At 37.6% G+C, this 18,861-nt stretch overlaps 1 protein-coding gene across 5 annotated transcripts; it reads right to left on the bottom strand.

The window, feature by feature from the left end:
• Nucleotides 1–5,709: 5,709 nt before the first annotated feature.
• PDE6H (phosphodiesterase 6H) lies at nucleotides 5,710–17,602 on the bottom strand. 5 transcript variants are annotated; one of them, XM_042468926.1, is made up of 4 exons: nucleotides 17,467–17,602; nucleotides 11,287–11,479; nucleotides 8,562–8,602; nucleotides 5,710–6,227 (listed from the first exon to the last, which is right to left on the bottom strand). In XM_042468926.1, the coding sequence occupies exons 2-4, from the start codon at nucleotides 11,433–11,435 to the stop codon at nucleotides 6,151–6,153; spliced, it is 267 nt and encodes an 88-aa protein (XP_042324860.1). In that variant the 5' UTR covers nucleotides 11,436–11,479; nucleotides 17,467–17,602; the 3' UTR covers nucleotides 5,710–6,150. The 5 variants fall into 5 exon arrangements, with proteins under 5 accessions (XP_042324860.1, XP_042324862.1, XP_042324861.1 ...); XM_042468928.1 differs by lacking the exon at nucleotides 17,467–17,602 and adding an exon at nucleotides 16,047–16,198; XM_042468927.1 differs by lacking the exon at nucleotides 17,467–17,602 and adding an exon at nucleotides 15,710–15,978.
• Nucleotides 17,603–18,861: the final 1,259 nt, after the last annotated feature.

Here is an 18,861-nt window from a genome sequence, read left to right as displayed (position 1 = left end):
AAGGCATTGACTTCCAGCACCATCTTTCCAAGAATACCCAAAATACAAGTTTTTGTTTTGTATAATGTGTTTGTTAGCTGGCTTGTTTGCTTGTTTTGGTTGGGTATGGTTGCATTTTGTCTTGGATACATACATACATGTATGTTTACCGATTTTTGTTTGTTTGCTTGTGTGTATGTATGAGGTTGATCTTTTGGGTGCATGTTTTTCTGAGCAACACCAGTTGGTTTGCCATCTATGAACTGGCATTTTGTTGTGCTTCTTGTGCCGAACATTGTAGCAATAGCAAGTACATTTCTATACATAAGTGCACTTAAGCACTTTCTAAGCAGTTTACAAAGTGTAAGCTAATTGCCCCCAAGAATCTGAGTACTCCTTTTAGCGACCTACAGAAAGATGCAATCTTGAATTGAGCTTGAGCCCTTTTTCTGGTATTGAACTCGCAACCTTATGGTTTGTGAGTGAGGGGCTGCAGTACTGGCATTTAACCACTGCGCAACCAGGTTTTTGATATTTGATGCTCAGATCCAGCCTCTGGCAAAGTTACTGGTATGTATCTTAACATTTTGCTTTCTTAAAAAGGGAGATTGGAATAGAACACACTCTATGATTCTATGGCGGGTTATAGACCGCCACTTTGAGGCGGTCTGCCGCCACCGCTGCTTGCTCCGTGCGGGAGCTGTAGCAGCCACACTGCGTGGCTCCCGTGCGGAGCAAAAAAGGAGCTCCAAAATTGAGCTCCTTCGTGCGGCGCCTCTATGATGTTGCGAGGCGCCGCGTGCGCATTCGCGACGTCATAGGCGCCGCGACACGTTCGGACGCTATGCTATGCGTCCGATACATAAAGATGGCACCGGCCGTGTGTTAGCTTTAAGAGGAAGAATAAAATGCATGCAGTACTCAAAGTTTTTTAAAACAATGTTTTATTTTGTTTTTATGTTTTATAGTAAAAGAATAAAGACATATCTATAATGGAGGATATGTACTATGACATTTTGACAGAATTTTAAACATGTTTATTTTCAAAGCACTTCCCATTTTACTGTTAAAACTTTAGGGAGCATGGATTCAAGATCAAAACACACATAAAAGAACCATGTATATGTATACATGTATATGTATAACTGGGAGGAAAAAACATAAGTGAACTATAAACATTATACATACCATATTCCTCTGTAGAATATGATTTTTAAAAATACAGTAAATGTAATTGTCTTTAATGGTTGGAATAAAAATTAATAAAATATGGTTCTAATAATCTTTACTAATAATGGAAGGAATACATAAATATTCCAGCTCAAGAAGATGTGTCCATGTAAGGTTATGACAGATGTTTTAAACTTGCACTGCATTGCTGGTGAGGGGGTGGGGTGGAGGCTGCATCCTACTTTATAGGCAACTCCTTATTTGAATTATTATCCAGTTTAAAGATAAAGGACCATAAGGGGGCCCTTGAAGTTGCTTATCCATGGTTAGCACTTGGACAGCAAATCTATGCAGACATACAGGTCAACCAGTTAGTCTTTTCCACTATAATGAGATATTTATTCATTTATTTAAATTATAGTAATCAGCTGGAATCCTATTGGGGATTTATGTATATGTAAACACTGCATTTACAGTGTTATGCAGTGAATTCCATCCCAATCCGCCAATCTGCACTAACTAGGCAGCAGCCTTTGGGATCAATCGATGGGTGGCAGCTGACTGATGTTCCCAAGAAATTCCCCCTTGTGCTGGAGATCATGAGGATGGGACCATCAGCCGGCTTCTTCCCAATTTACAGGGAACAGAATCCCATTGTTGAAGTGGCTGCTTCATAATACATAGGGATTGGGGAGCTTTTACAGTCCCTGTGTATCCCCTAAACTAGATGATATGCAGGGATCATGAATACAAAAGAGTAATGAACGTGCAACTATAAGTTATACATTGATAACTGCCAAACAGGATTCTAGCTTTTACTTTCAAATTTGCAAGTTTTATGCAGCCTTTTCTGGCAATGTATTGAGCATCTGTATGCTCTGTACCTGCTGGTCCTTTTGTAAGCAAACTTCACCATCTGTGAAGAGGAAGTGATCAACAGGCGAAGGTTACAGAAGTTGAAAATAACAAAAACCATGAAGGGCAAAAGTTCACAATGGGCAGGGTGACCATATGCCCTCCTTTTTCAAGACATGTCCTACATTTCAAACTCCTGTCCAGGAGGAATTTCAAAATGTCCTTCATTTTGAGCATGACTAAGAAGTATGAATTTCTATTAGTGTTTTTAGTATTTTTTTAAAAAATGCACCACGTTCTTCTTGAATGTCCTACATTTTGTGGTTCTTTGTCCTTCTTTGCAGTTAGGACATTTAGTAACCCTGACAATGGGGAATCTGCAGCCTAAAAAATGAAATCTGGACTTTGAAAAGGTTATAAAAAGTTAGCTGCTATCTTAAAGGTCATGATCTTAATATGTTGTAAATCTTATTCACAAAGAAGGTGAAGTTGTTACTGAAGCAAACACTGCCCCTTTGGTGACTGACATCTGAAATCAATAGACTTTTTTGTACAGACATACTCTCTCAGCTATGATCCAAAGTACACTTATTTGAAAGAAAATCCATTCTATAAATTGGAATTCCATGCAAAGTTAAGAAAGAGGGCATATAAAACAGGATTTCAGAAAAAGGAGAATCAAGAAGGGGAATAAAACAAGAAAAATGCAATTGAAGATAATGAAATAAAAATCACTTTAGAAAACTAAATAAAGTAGTCAGGAAGGATCGAAACAAGATACAATGTGCTTGCAAAAAGAAAGTTAAGAAATGAGCAACAATGCATGAAAATGGTGCTGCACAATTTATTAGGAGTAATGATTCTGGAATAACTCCTTTTTGTTTGCTTACTTGTTTTAGCGTACTAAGTGCTATGTAATTATCTTTCCTAGTTATATAGTTATTATCTGTCACACAGCACTAAAAACAGAACTACTGCTAACTTGCTGATTTTCACTTTAGCCTGAAGAGATGAAGATTACATTTTCACTTCAGAGATTCTAGTCTTGATATTCTACTGTATTTTATTTGATGGGTGTGCTATACAGAAGCTGATGCTATACAGCAATAATTCTGGCTGGCAGAAACCTCTCCACTTCGCTGTACTTTAAAATCAAGTGTTAAGTGAGACTGAAGTAGCAGCATAAGGCCGGGGGGGGGGGGGGGGGGAGAATTTCCCAATTGTAAGGTATAGTGTGTGGGACACAGGAATAAATATTTTAAGGTAACACTTTCCCATTGTAATGTCAAATAGCAAAAGTCAGTTACAGCAATGGTTCTCAACTTTTGCTCTCCAAAATGTTTGTGACTTCATTTCCAAAACTTCCTGGCCATTGATCTGAATGGCTGGGACTTCTAGGAACTTTGACTCATGCCTGTGACAGACCAGAAGTTGAGAAGCACTGATGTACAGTACAGTCTTTTCTTGATACCCAACAGTTGAGTGACCATATGAGTCAACTGAGACTAAGCTCTTTGGGACTCAGGTAACTGTAGGATTGCTCAGCCCTTCTTCACAATTAACTTTTCTTGGGTAAAAAAGGAAGGATTTAGAGGTTTCCAAGATAATTCCAACCACCATTACTCACCATCACCATGATAATTTGAACTGTGAGATACTAAAGCAAGGACAGGGTGTGAGAGCAACAATCAAAGTGCTTCCTGCAAATATATGTTCTTTCAGCCATGTGATTCTATCAAGATCCCCCATGTGCTGTTGTGGTATTATTGCTACTCACATACAATATTTTCTGATTTGGGTATACACATAGGCATAATGAGGGTGGAAACATGATAAACACACACAATGTATCTTGTGAGAACCATGCACATTTCTATCTTCTACCATATACATGTGGGAAAGTAGATCCTCACGTGATCTTCAAATCTGATAGAGTATATTTCCCTTTAAAGTCAAGTGTACATCTGTAGAGAAAATGCTTTTTGTGAAGCAGCTTTCAGATTTTACTTATAGGATAGGTTGAAAGAAGAAAGAGATATCATAGCTGAAGCTTATGTAGTTTTAAATCAAAGCCCATCATATCTAGCAACTAACTGTACATATGGATGTATGGGGAGAATTGTGGTCCAAAGATACCAAATTTATCTTGTGCAGTGATTTAAAAGAAAACCTGTACAAGCTGATGCATAGATAGTATCTAACTCTAAATAAGCTGTTGAAAATGTCCCAGAATGTTTTAAACCAATGTTAAGCATGTCAGCATAAGAAAAGTGGTTTTTTTCATATGTGGTGGACTTGTTAAAAGGCAAAAAGTTACTGGTCTAAGATTTATATGTTAATGCAAATATATATATACACACACACACACACACACACACACACACACTTTGTAATGTTACCACAAATATTTTTGCTGGGCATTATGGACAAGGAATTGGAGAGTAAATACTCCTTTGATATATGACAAATTACTCCTTTGATATATGACAACAGCAACAAAAATATTGTTTAGTCAAACTTGGAAACAAATTGAAGCACCAAAGATGAAGACTGGATTATTAATTAATTAATTAATTAATATGCTGAGATAGCCAAATGGTCAAATTAATGCAGGTTCTAAAAGATAATAAGCCAACTGAAGACTTTTTGAAAGACTGGAAGCTGTTTATTGATTTTATGAAGAATAAGAAATCTAAAAATGTAATAATCTGTGGTTATGGTGTTTAGTAATTTTAGTAGGCTTATTCAGTTGGATTTGCAATGGTAGAACAATGTTTCTATCCTTTTAACTTTTCTTTTCATTACAGTAAAGCCTAGGGAGAGTCAGAGCCCTATTGTGTATTAGCTCTTTTTAAATTCATTCCCCCCCACATCTTTTTTTCTCTCTTTTTCTTCTTTCTGCCTTTTCATGTTGTGAATGTATACTACTTGATTGTAAGACTGTGTTGAAATTAATTTCTTAATAAAGGTGTATGTATGTGGGGGGAGAACAGAAGACAGTTCTATTTGCTGTTTCCAAGTAGGCTGAAATGCTATGCCATGCATGTCTACTCAGACGTAAGGGGCTGTACAGATTGCCCCTAAGGGGCAGTGAGAGGCTGCCCCTTTCCTGCCAGATCAGGGCCATGGCAACTTCACACCGTGGCCCCTATCCAGAGTTAGGGCAAGCATCGTCAGGACACTGAGCCCTGACTTCACCCACAGGCTGGCGCTTTCTGCCGGTCTGTATAGGGCCTCACTATATTTATGATAGGTTACTTACAGGCAAGCATATATAAGATTACAGCCTGATTCACTGTAGGTAGCCCTCATATTTTCTTAACTAAATTCTACCAATGAAAACTAGAACAAGCTATGTAGAGTTTAATAATAAAATGGGACATTCACTTGGGAGATTTTGAAATGCCCAGTTGATATGAAACATGAATGTACCTAATATCTTCAGAAGAAAAGCTAGTCCCCTGCAATTAACTTTATAAAACTGTGACCCAAGAAGAATGTAAAGGTAGGACTAGAGACATGAAGCCTCATGGTTGATGTGGTGTTAACTTCCCACAGAACACAGCAGGTTCCCAAATCTTTTCCTGGCACAATGGGTTCTTAGTTTTGCAACCCCTGGGACGTTCTTTTTTTTTTTGGCCATTTGTTACCGTAGAATGTCATTCAAATCTTGTAGCTATTTGCATACATGCACAGGCGAGGTATTACTGTGGAGTTTAATACTGGATTAAACTGCAGGGAACTCTAGGATTGCCTGTACAGTATAGGCACGCACATTTACAAGATGGAGAATTATGGGCAAGATTTTTAAATATATACAAAGAAATCACAATTGGATACATGTCATACATGGACATGCCATATATTTTAGGTAGAAAGAACCTAAGCTATTTTACAGGAAAATATGCAGATGCTTTTCAGGCTATTAAGTGATCAGCCAATTGGGTATTTTAGCAGCATTTCTTAATTTCTTGCAAAGTTAACCCAAAAAACACAGTTGGCCAGAACTGACTTATATCCATAAAGCCAACTGTTTCTGTATGATGCCATCATTTTGGATGAAGGATAGAAATAAGTCTTATGGGTGATGAGGACTGTTCCATAACTCCCAATGTCACTAAATAAACAAGCAAAGATTCTGAGGGCTTAGATGATTCCAAACTGTGCCAACTCATGAAGCTCCAGATGACTGAAAGCTTCCCAGGGGCAGATCACTGTGATATCTACAAAAAATAGGAGAAAAAAGAAATTATTATTGTTATTTGCAGTCAAGTTGGCTTCAATTTATGGCAGCTCTATGAGAGACTTCCAAGACATCCTATTATACAAAGCACTGCCAAGGTCTTGCAGACTCAGGGTCATGGCTTTCTTGATCCCCCAATAATATGGTCTTCCTTTTTCCTACTGCCTTCAACTTTACCAACCATTATTGTGTACAGTGGGCTCTTGTTATTTGCTGGGGTTTGGTACCAAAAATTCATGGATGCTCAAGCCCTATTTAATACAGTGGTATAGTAAAAGATGCCAGCCACAAATGCTGGCGAAACATCAAGAATAAATTCTTCTAGAACATGGCCATATAGCCTGAAAAACCCACAAAAATCTATTTCAAAGTTATCATCATCCACTTTAAAGATATGTAAATCATCAGTGGTCATTAGTTTTGTTTTCTTAAAGTTCAGCTGTAAACCTGCGTCAGCACTTTCTTCCTTGACTTTTATCAATAGGCATTCCAAGTCTCATATTTTCTGCTAGTAATATGGTTTGAAAGACCCTGACAGCTGACATTCTACCAACAACACAAAATGATAGAGGCTTGCCTCACAGAAGTTTGCAGTGTCACAGTCGTTGAAAAGTAATGCCATGGTGAAGATAAATTATTTTGCCCAAATACATCAAGCTGGATAACTCAATGTATACAGAAATGTTACTTGTAGGGATTGGAACAATGGTGCCAATTATCTTGAAGTTTAAAGTGAGCAACCATGTGGCAACTAAAAAACTAGCATATAAAGTACTCATGAGGATTCCCTTGATTCCTTTCTCTTTACGTTTGATTAGGGAATCATGTTGGATTCATGCGTGTTTGTTTATACATTTCTTCTACCCTATTTCTCTAAGTTTGTGATTATTTTTTTTAAAAACCACATGAAAATTCCTATTCAATGATGATGTATATTAATGAATTTATTTTTCTCAGATACTACACATTCCCCTCAAAGTACATCTTTCTAAACTAATTTTATGCTAAAATAGATAGCATAAATATGCATTTTAGCACATTTTTGGAACAAGGCTGCAAAGTAACAGTATTCCAATCTGCACATTAGCCAAGGAGTATGGATCAGGTTGGTTTAATTCAAAGTATTAACTGACTGAAATCTCCCAGGATTCCTGCTTTGAATTACATATTACCTCAAGCTGATATCTGTTGATATCTGTTGATATCTGATATCTCTCATTCTTGGGCTCTCACAGAAATTAAAAATTTCGAAACTTTTTGGAATCTCTGTGGATATATTCCATAAGGACTATCTTAACACCAATATCCATGAAGATCATTAGCTCATATTCTATTTGATCTAATGATCTGCCAAAGAGAACTTCATGCATCATCCTTGGAAGAGATAGCATGTTTTTCACAATTTTGTCTGCTTTAAAGGCTATGTGGCATAATCTTGGCAGGTACTATAATACTTGTTTTTTTTTTTTTTTTTTAAATTGAGCTGAGTTGAAATGTTGTCTTACTAAACTTGCTAATTTCACCCAACTGTCTTTTTTACAATGTAATCAGGTACTGCAAATTCATCAGAACAACTATCGTAATTCTTCATTACTATGTGTGAGCTAGCAGTGTGTATGTTAACTGCATATGCAGAGAAACCCTAAGATACTCTAAACTTAAGGAGTCACACAACACATTTCGACTGAAATTAATTGCCATGGAAAAATATAATGACAACTAGTATTGATGGTTTTAAGAACACCTTGTTTATGGATAATAAATCTGTTAGCAAGATCTAGAAATTAAACCTTTGTGTTCAGAAGTCTTTGACTACCAGAAACTGTGGAAGCTGCAGGGCCAACCCTACCATTAGATAGAGACGGCTATCTCAGGTGGCAGATGTTGAAAGGACAAGGAATCATTTTTTACTTTGTTGTTATTGTAATTTCCCTTCCAAGTAAGGAGAGGTGTTAGCAGATTTTATGATTTATGTCAGAAATAGTGCCCGTTTCTATCCCATTTCCTGATAGAAATGGATAGAAAAAGGCACTATTTGGTGCTCTTCCTGAAGCAGCAAAATATTTACGTTTGGTTCTGGGGAGCTGTTCATGATGTGAATCATGGAAAACGTTTAGAACCACATGGATGACCATTCTGAGAAGCAGCGAACAGGATTAGATGATCCCATCTGTGCTAAATGATCCAGCAAGTCCTTTCTGATAAAAAGAATGTAGAAAAATAATCCTTCCTAATTTATTTACCATCTGGATTAAGACAAACCACATTCAGCTCATCAAAGGAATGCATCAAAGCAGTATTTTATCTTATTTACCTGTTCCAAGTCCTTCCATTCCTGGTATATCATCTCCAAACCTACAGAAATACAAAAAAGGAGAGATGAGGTGAAGTCTAAGAAAGGGAAGGAGAAGACCTGCTTATGTATTGATATTTAAAACAAATATGACAACCCTGAGAGGAGAATGAGAACATAAAAGGGAATGGGATAGTCAAGAGTTGCACTAATTGCAGGCTCAAGCCTTATAACTGATGTGCTCACTCTATCTTCATTAGTGAGTTCATGTATTTGCTTGTCCTCATTTTGCATGTTAAGTGTTGGGATTATAAACAGGTGGAACTGCAAATCCAGAGACAAATGGAAGGGCAGCTTTAAATAAAACATAATCTGTTCCTCACACTCAGGTACATGTGATCTGTTTAGATCAGAGAACCCGCCTATGAAAGGGGCCTTATATAACTGAGTGAATGGTCTCTCTCCATTTCCAAGTAAGGCTGTTGCCATTTGCTATGCCTTCCCTCATTTTATAAAACAGAGGTAGGGGTTTCTAGACATTGCCATCTTACACTTTTAACCTTTCTTCTCTGTTTTTCTCATCTGTTTCCTGCCCCCCATGTCCACAAAAATATGTTAATAGGCAAAAGATATAGCTTCATGTCTTTTGACTGGTAATATTAGGCACCCATACCCTCTGTCTAGAAGCACTTGGGGACTAATGAATAATAGCATTTCTGCTCAGGAATTGTACATCCTTTCAGCCTTAGTGAATAATTGCAAAAGCATTAGGAAGAGCAGTATTAGTGCAAAATAAAATACTTTGCAATATTTTGAGTATTATTCTTCTGGGTCAACCATGCAAACCTTGTCATGCACTGACTCACCGGGACATAATGTATGGTCATTGTGGATACTTTGTCATCCAAAAACCCCCCCCAACAACCCCAAAATAAAATTTATGTAATGACATACTTTCGTCATCCATAACTTCAACTTAATTTATACATCTGAGGAAGTAGACTGAAGTGTACGAAAGCTCATGCTGCCAACTTCTTTATTTCAGTTAGTCTCAAAGGTGCTACAAGATCTCTCTACATATTAATTTATGAATGTGACCTGTAAAGGTTATTATAATCTTATATTTTAATTCACTGACCTTACATTTTGTCTGAGGAATTGCTACCTTATTATTTTTTCAGTTTAATAGTTGCATGTTACATTTTAAATTAAAATAAGAGACTGAGCAAAGCCATATTGAGGGGGAGAGAGGCCTGGCCTGGAAGAAAAAGAGCCCTCCTCCAACCACCATTTTGAGGGGGAGAGAGGCCTTGCAATTTTTTGTATTGTGTTGCAATTTTACTATACACCGCTATGATCATTGCGGAATAGCGGTCTATAAATAAAAATTATTATTATTATTATTATTATTATTATTATTATTATTATTATTATTATTATTATTATTATATAGAACATGTCTTGAGAAATATGAAGAAATATAATATTTCTTCCTAAACATACTGGAAGAGAACTTTTGGTAGTCAGACAGTTGTTAAATGTGACAACACATCCTCATCATGCTAGCTCATGACAAACAGAACAGGATCTTTTAAAAATGTCATTAGCTGTGGGAAGGGGGTCCTGCGTATAGATTCTTAAAATTGACTGGAGTTTATTTACCAAGATATAAAGGATTCCAGATTTTTCCAAATGGCCATAGCAAGTCAAAGGTATATCCAAATCACATCAGCAATCAATGGCTATGTAATCATGGAAACTACTGGAATGCTGCTGTTTTCTGTGTTCCTGCTCTAACACTCATCTCGTGTTACCTTATTTGATCATTATTTTCTGTTTCAAGCTTTCAGGTGAAAGTCCACCAGGAAATCTGTAATGGTAAACAGATCTCCTAAGAAGACTTTTGTTTACTTTTCTGTGTTACCCAGTACAATTAATTCTCACAAAAAGAACAACAACAACAACTCTAATAGGCACCAGCTCCATTTACAGTGCACACTTATGTATTTTTCTACATGCACACACCACTTTGAAGCAGTGGGATGCTTACCAAGGATTCAGATTTCTTAGGAGCAACAACTCCCCAAGGACTTATGACACCTCTATGATATAAGGTATATGTATACATAGATACAAGTTGAGCACTAGGTCAATACCATTAACAGCTTCAATAGATACATGCTGTCACAAGCTTAGGGAAATACATAGTCCCATATCATTTAATGAAGAAATTAAAGTACCGGTAGCTGTCTGCCCCTAGAGACAGTTCTAGCACAGACTGTCTATATATAGACTATAGGGTAGCTTGCTTTCAATGTTCTCAAATTCTGAATTAACACATTCCTCAGAGAGCAGAGAAGACAGATATAAGTCATCTCTAGCTAAGACCTGTGTATCCTGGTAGTATTCCTCCTCCTGTTATAATGCAACAATAGAACTTTACAAACCTGTCAGCTATCTGTTCTCAAGTCTTTGGGAGCTCTTAGTTCAGGCACCTACAATTGATTTTGGGTGTTACCAGTTCCACCTTACGGAAAATTAGAGGGGGTTCTCAGTCCCACTTCTAGTTATTCATAGGGCCTGGACTTCAGAGAATTGCTAAAGAAGTCATTTTGACCAATTCCAAACCCATAACTGTATGGTTACATAGCAATGAGTAAATCCCATTGGGTGTTATGGAAGCTGACTGGTATTGTACAACCTTAATAGGCATTTGCGAACTAATTCTGTTGAATTTTCCTCTTACCCTTTTACTCCTTTCTTTGGGGGCTTGCTCTTGAACTGTCGTGTTTGCCTTTGCTTGAACTTGGGAGGCCCCTTGCGCGGCGTGGTAGGCCCAGTGTTTGCTGCTGCGTCTGCATTGAGGTTAGCTGCAGGAGGATTGTTCTCTGTCATTTTTCAGCTGCTCTGAGGCACTCAACTTTTTCGGACTGTTCTCTCTAGAAGGGAAGTCAACACAGTTAATGACATTTGGGAAGGGGGGCAATATTTGATCAGTTATTATATTTGATGCCATAACAGATTGAAAGAGAAATGTTCTTGGTAGCTACTCCAGGCTAAAGCAGATCCAGAGGCTTGGATACTTTTACCAAATTTAACTGAAAACAGGACCTGTATAACTTTGTGTAAACATGATGACTTTGATGGGGTGTGATACCTTTCTGCTCTGTGGAACTGTAACTTCACAAGCTCCCTTTGACAAGGCATACACTTTTTAAAAAGTGATGGGGGCCTTGCTTGCCCTCAGTTTAATTTGCACTACTATATAACTAACCCCCAGTCTCTGAAAACTCACATAAAAAAAACTACAGCAAGATATTGCTCTGAGCTCACCTTCATTGGCATCCCGTTCATGACATATGCAGGCATGTATGTCTTTTTTTTTTTTGTCTTTGTGGAGGTTCGCATTGTCTTCCACTCCTGCAGTGACCATAGCCATCATCTGGACTCACCATTTAGCTGCTGCAGCATCTCAAAGTAGCCATTCTATGGTTGGGGGTGGGGGTAGTGGAGTTGGAAGTTGGAGAAATGTCTGCTTATTTCCTTGTAGCCAGATGGAAACCAATGACATCCAATGAGACTTCCGGAGGACTCCAATGGATCTCACTGGATGATGAAATAGGTCTGCTTTTGGCCAGAAGGACATAGCCAGGCATTCTCTGTCATCCTTTCTCACTTTTCACGAGGCATAGAGTAGCCGTGGGAGGTGGGCTGCAGTAGCAAAACAGTGAATTTAGGCAGCTGAGATGAGAAATGTAGTATAATTGCTATGCTATGCCATACCGGATCTTGGCCCTTGATGTGAAATTTGAGAGTTGCCCTGACCAGACTGCCTGCCTGCCTTATAGGGCAGAAATTCAACAGAGACAGCAAATTGAAAAAATATAGCCACTGGTGTTTTTTTCTTTTTCTTTTGACAATTACAACGCTATTCATTATGCAACTTTTTAAAAGCATAAAATGTCCAGGAAACAGAGGACCATTCTTTCTGTCTAGGTTACTCTCTAGAATGAACGAGAAAAGCAAATGTAGCAGCCTATCTTTGCTCACCAGTCTTTCTGCTAACTGCAGAATTCCTGGATGATAAGACCAGGTGGTCACTTAAACATAATGGAGTAATTATGCACTTGACTGTGATCCTTCTGGATTTCCATTTATTGGTTTTTTATTGGTGGAACACATGCTTTATATCCAGAAGGTCACAGTTTCAATCCCTGGCATTTCCAGGTTAAAAATGAGAAATTAACAAATGATGAGAAAGACTCCTATCTGAGATCCTGGGAAGCATTAACAGTCTAAGTAAACAAGGTGGAACTAGATAAGCGGTGGAAATCATATGGCCTATATAGGCTACAAACAGCTCCCCTGGGCTATTTTCACAGTTCTGAGGCTCCTCTTGGATATTTCCCACATGGTTCAGCTGGATAAATACTCTACCTTGATCAACGATAAGTTCCTATTTTTTTATTGATTAAAATCAGCATTTATTACATCTATTATTATTTACTTATACGTAGAACATTTGAAATAGAGAAAAAATTGATCGCTTCTCTTAACTATATTGATTAGGAGGATTTTAAAGTTATTCATGACATTATTTTACATAGTAAGGTGGGAGCTAAAGTCCACCATGACACCATGTACTGTTGAAATGGGTCTTCCATATCTTAGATAAGCATTGCTGATGGCCACAGCAGCCGAAGCAAATTGCTCCTAGACTGCACCAGACTAGTTTAGATTGCAGGCAGACTAGAATTATAGGATACATTCACAGGACATGACAGGCCAGAGAATTTTGGTTTTGGGGTTGTCGGCCTTTTCAAATCCTAGTCTATAACATTGAATTCATCTTCTTTTTAAACATTGTATATCCATGTCTTCTTCCTGAGAGCCAGAGTAATCTTTTGTAGAAGAGGACAGGGCCTCTGTATCATAAGTTTATCTATACTTAAAATGTTGAACATAAGAAGGAATTTTGGAAATGGTGAAAAAAGTTGCTTGTGGTGGGGGTGATAAAAGTCAAATCTGCTGAAATTTTCTGCTTCCCACATTGGCTAAAAGAGAAGACATTCTTTGCTCATTGGCAGTTGTTAAGTTCCCCATTATTTTTAATTTCCTTTAAAATCCTAAACATAACAACAGTGACAAGAAGTATAGACATTGCCCACAAATCTGACCAATCTTCGGCCAAGATGTCAACCATTTATGGATTTCCATTTTGCCAGGTGCAGACTAGTGTGCTTATTTATACTAAAAAGACTTGCCCTTTGGCTCAAACAACAATCTGTTTTTTCCTTTCTCTGTGGGATTCTCACTTCCACTTTACATAAAATATCCATCTTTGTTGTTTCAGCCATTACATTAAGACTAATGCTAGTTAGGATAAATCTGCCTTTTCCCAGAAGGGAAAAAAAGTATGCCCTTTCCTTTCTCCCATCACATATGTCAAATCCCAAGCATCCTGTTTCTGCTCCTTGCACAAGTTATATAACTCTCATTCTAGACCTTTCCCTTCATCATGGCAACCCTGCTGAGAAAGGACAAAATTAGCCCTGACTTCTCTGAAAGAAGCTTAGTCTCTTTATCCCTGAGTATTGCACTAGTCCAACAGCATAATATCTTATCACAATTCTGCCTTTATAACTCTAGCTTATAATAACATGCATGTAAATCTCAGGATACAGTGAGAATTTTCACAGACAGAAACAACTTCTAGACATTACACAAAGGGGGATACTTATAATTTAAAACTTTTCTGAAAATCAAGCTAACACTTTTGCATCAATAACATTTGGAAAAAGAAGGGGAAAGCTCTTGAACGTAAGGAGAAGACCCTACTTTGTAACTATTAAATTATGCACTATCGTGACTCGGGACATGGCTTATTTATGAGATGACAAGAATACTTCAGCAACCACTTTGTTAAGGACTGTTGTCTTCTTTGGCAGAAAGCTTCAATTTCATAAATAAATGACAACATCATAATACACAATTAGTTTCTCTTTGTTCCCATTTAGTACATGCTGAAATTATAAAAATCAACAGCAAAAGAAAGAACACTGGAGAATCTTTAGGTGCTCATGTTTGCTTTGCTCTTGTGAACAAAGCAATCAAGGTACAAACACTTTGGGCACATGTTGTCTGCAACCACAAACTTCCTGGACGTATATGAAGTTTCATTCTGCCTTAGGATTTAGCATATATGGCTTGATGTATGTTATTAAGCATGTTGAATTCAGTAGGAATTACACCCAATAAATGTGTAGTGGGTTGTAGTTTATCATTTCTCACACATTCTTCCTTAGGAAGCCACACTAAACTTCCTTAGGAAGCCACACTAAACATCTTAAGTAAACATCAATCAATCAATCAATCAATCAATGCAAGGTTGCTTATAGAATAAAAATGCACTGGACTGCTAGTTATAATAAAACATAACACTACATTTCCCAGCAAACATGGAGACAATCCTTATGCTTTGAACATCTATTATTTGACTTAGTGAAGAGAAATTATTTCCATTTTACAGATAAGAAAATGAGATGGAACAAAAGACAATCTGATCAACGACATTTCTGGGAGAGCTGAGAATTAACTCCAACTCCTGAAATCATGCATTCCATTCAGCCCCTGGAATCCCTGCATCCCTTTCATTGCTGAAGCCAAGGATGTTGTGCCAATTTGCACTAGCCCAAACAGACATACTTTACAGTTTCTGTTTCAATGATGTTAATTTAAAGAGGTTACCAAAATGGTCAGTCTTATTCTAAGAATTTTTATTCCATACGCACCCACAGTTTACATTTTTTTCTATGATAACAGTCAGTAGGAGAAACCATCCAGTGAGAGGCATACTATTAGGATTTTTCCTGCCCTTTTCTATTTTTAAAAAAGTCTAAAAATGAATTGTTTCCCCTACTATAGTAGGGAATCTTTTGTACCAAAGTCAGAAATGTACCTCTTGGTTCTCCAACAAAGCTGTTTGCTAATCCACTGAATGAGTTTCTAGCTGGAATTAATCAAGTAAAAGCACACATCTGATTTCTTTACTCCAGTCTATCTGCTTCAGTTTTCATTAGCTCCTTACTGTATCAAGTGCCTAAACTGAATCTCCTAGCTTGGTTTTGATCTTTTGCATAGTGCCTTCGAATTCCTCTTTTGATCCTTACCTCTCTCAGGGAATGTTCAACAGCAATTCTGCTAGTAAAGTTGCCTGTTGCTATTACCAAATCCCCCACAATTCTGAGATGAGCAATCTAGTGCACGCACTAGTAGTGAAATATAACTTGAAAATGGCTGTACAATGAAGTGTCCTTTCTCTTCCCACCTTCATCCTCCGCCTCCAGCCTCAAGCCCAGCATTTTCTAATTGATTCTGACAAATCCTTTTTTAGTGTAGGAGTTGATCCTTTGTGTAATGACCTTGCTTACGTGGATGGTTAATTTTATCTAATGCAATCTGTCCATGATAATATTCTTAGTGTGGTGCTGTCAGGTGGAAACTCACCCTTGGATTGGCTTTCAGGTTAATCTTCCTCCTGCTCTTTTTCTTCTGTTTGTCCTGTAAACAAGAAGGCTTGTGTGCAAATGGCAAATCGCTTCTTCCTAATCCACCCCTTTCACAGTTTTAATCTCTGATCCTTCAGGAAAGACAAAACATATGCTGAGGCTATTATCTTTTCTAGCATGACAAGGCTCAAAACTCCACATGGGCTGCTCAGAGCCTGTTTAATGGAGACTCCTCACATACACACTCCATGTCTGATAGGGACATCTTGCAGGGCCACGGAAAGACCAAAGCAGAAATTAGCCACGCAAGGCTGATGCAATTTTAACATTGTACCAAAGTGGATGACACTGGGCCCAGTGTGATCTGTCTTGAGGTCTTCTCCACAAAGTCTGAAAATCCAACCTTCAGAAAAAGCCATTCAGATTCTTCTCAATATGGCAATGCTGCATCAGACAGACTCATAGTGTAGTACCATTAAGACTTCCTTCTACCAATTTCCTACCTTGAATTTTCTTAATCCACTGTAAAATGTGATTCCAGATTCATATTCCAGATTCCTTCCTGTTTGGGGATGACTTGTACTAATTGCCCATAATGAATATTTCCAGCAACACTATTTGATGATGACAAGCTTCTTTTCTTCTTCTTACTTCAAAAACACAGTTCTTTAGAAGGAGAAAATTCCTCTTCCCTTACAAACCTATGAATATTTCTAAACAAAGATAAATGCAATCCTCACATGCTTTCATAGTAGGAACCATTAGATAGCTCTCCCTGGCAGTGAGTATTCCAATAGCAAGTAGTCAAAACTATGATCCAGCAGTCAAGGCAACTTGCGATTTGTTGGGTAGTCATTGAAATTGGAAAATCTTCCTTCAAATAATGTCAATGATAAAACTCTCACTGTTTTAATAGAGCATTTTGAGAAGTACCACTACTACGCCAAGCCATGTGATACTCGGTATTTCCCACTGCAGTGAGATTTTTGTGCATCCTCTGTTCTTTAATTATACTTCAAACACTTTGAATATTTTTTTCAGCAATATTTCCCAGCAAACCCAGCCAAATACATTGAACCATATGAACTACAACTGCCAACTGGTAGACTAAAATGCTGCCAAGAAAGAAGTGACAAAACTAACCCAATCTTGCCTGGATGCTTAGATCACAATCTAGTCAATAAAGAATTACTGCATCTGACTTATCAACAACAACTTTCAACTTTCACACTAAATTATCTTTACTGATAGCGTTTAAGAGATCAAAGGACAAGAAAATTCAAACGGGTCTGTCTGGGCTTCATTAAGTACATACATTAAGATTTCTACTTTTAAAGCATGAACCACCACATCTTTTTTTGCCTTCCCTCCCTGTTCCACTGACAGTGAGATATAGAGATTTAAATTTAAAAACTTACAGTGTTTGGGGCTCCGCTTGGAAACCATGAAGTTATCTTCCATCCATTTTGAGTAGAAAAATTTCAGAAAGGCAATTCATCCTCCAGAAATACTTCAAGCACTCCTAATCCACCTGATGACATCACTGTCCAATGCCACCAATGACAGTGTCTCATGCCTCAGAGGAGGAGCAAACACGTTTCTGAGAATGCTGATCCCAGCATTTGGGGATACTGTATGTGTATTAGTAGAATATTGCAGACGCCAGATACTCCTCAGAGAATGACACAAGTCTCCCTGCTAGGTAGGTGGGTAAACTGTGGTTGTCCATGTATTGTTGGACTCCAGCTCCCATCCTCCTTCTTTGGCTATGCTGGTAGGGCCAATGAGAGCTGTAATCCAATAGTATCTGAAAAGCCACAAACTGTCCACCTGTAGTAGACTTTTTCATAACTTTTTACTAACATTCCATTTTGTCTGTGAGTGAAAAGAAAGGTGATTAGGCCAACAACCCTTTGTTTTATAGTCACACAGCATGTGTGGAAAATACTACCACTGCCTCAATAACGGGTTCCTACCAAAATGACTGGAAATGTAAGTGTATTAAATTCAATGACTTAGTTCCAGATATTGCCATACTAAAGAATCAACATTGAAATGAGATCTAAATTAGTAATTCATTGAATTAATACACATAATTGCACAATTTTCTTCAGGGTCAACCAATCACATATATGGTAGTAGTTTTCCATTTTCTTTAGAAAACCACATAGCATTGCTATACTATATAGTGTTACAGGTATTAGTGCAAATCATTAATTTAACAGATCAAAACAGTTAGCCTAGTCAACTAACTGAACCTTTAATAAGAGTATAACAATACAGGAGTACTTTACATGAATTGTTTGGCCTAACCCTTATTAGACAAAAGGCACATATTTCTGGGAAGATAAGAAGACTATACAGTTAAGATCTGTTGTGAAAAACAAGAATTTATCTACTTTTTCTCTATGTAACATACACATAGCTGAAGAAAAAGTAGATGCTCCTTGGGTGTGTACACAGGCAGGTAATTTAAGGGATGGGGCTGCTAAAGATCCCTGTCTCTCCTCTAGTACACACTAAAGAAGAAGATAGCCTATTTATGTCTGAGCTCAAACATTTACTGTTTAATTTAAACTGTGTTTAATGAACAAGGCTGGTTGATAAACCAAGGTTTGATCATGGCTTGTTTGAGTTTATAAATGCCTTCCCCAGACTAGTATCTTCCAGATGCTAGCCAGGGATTCTAGGATTTGTAATCCAACATATCTGAAGTCACTAGGTTGTAAAATGCTGGTTTAGAAAGAAGCAAATGGGGTGGGAGTAGGGGCAGCTAAGAGTAACAAAGGGACATAATATATGAAGTATTATTA

Source organism: Sceloporus undulatus, chromosome 5 (genome assembly GCF_019175285.1).
Source record: "Sceloporus undulatus isolate JIND9_A2432 ecotype Alabama chromosome 5, SceUnd_v1.1, whole genome shotgun sequence".
Classification (NCBI taxonomy): Eukaryota; Metazoa; Chordata; class Lepidosauria; order Squamata; family Phrynosomatidae; genus Sceloporus; species Sceloporus undulatus.
The sequence above is the reverse complement of the archived record's forward strand: the minus strand, read 5'-3'. Positions and strand labels throughout refer to the sequence as shown.

Bases quoted from the DNA above. Each gene is read 5' to 3' on its own strand.
- PDE6H (XM_042468926.1), bottom strand. From the start codon at position 11,435: ATGACAGAGAACAATCCTCCTGCAGCTAACCTCAATGCAGACGCAGCA. The intron at 8,603-11,286 runs GTAAGAGGAAAA...GTATTTCTGTAG, and splicing joins CCAAAGAAAGGAGTAAAAGG to GTTTGGAGATGATATACCAG. The intron at 6,228-8,561 runs GTAAATAAGATA...TATTTTTTGTAG, and splicing joins AATGGAAGGACTTGGAACAG to ATATCACAGTGATCTGCCCC.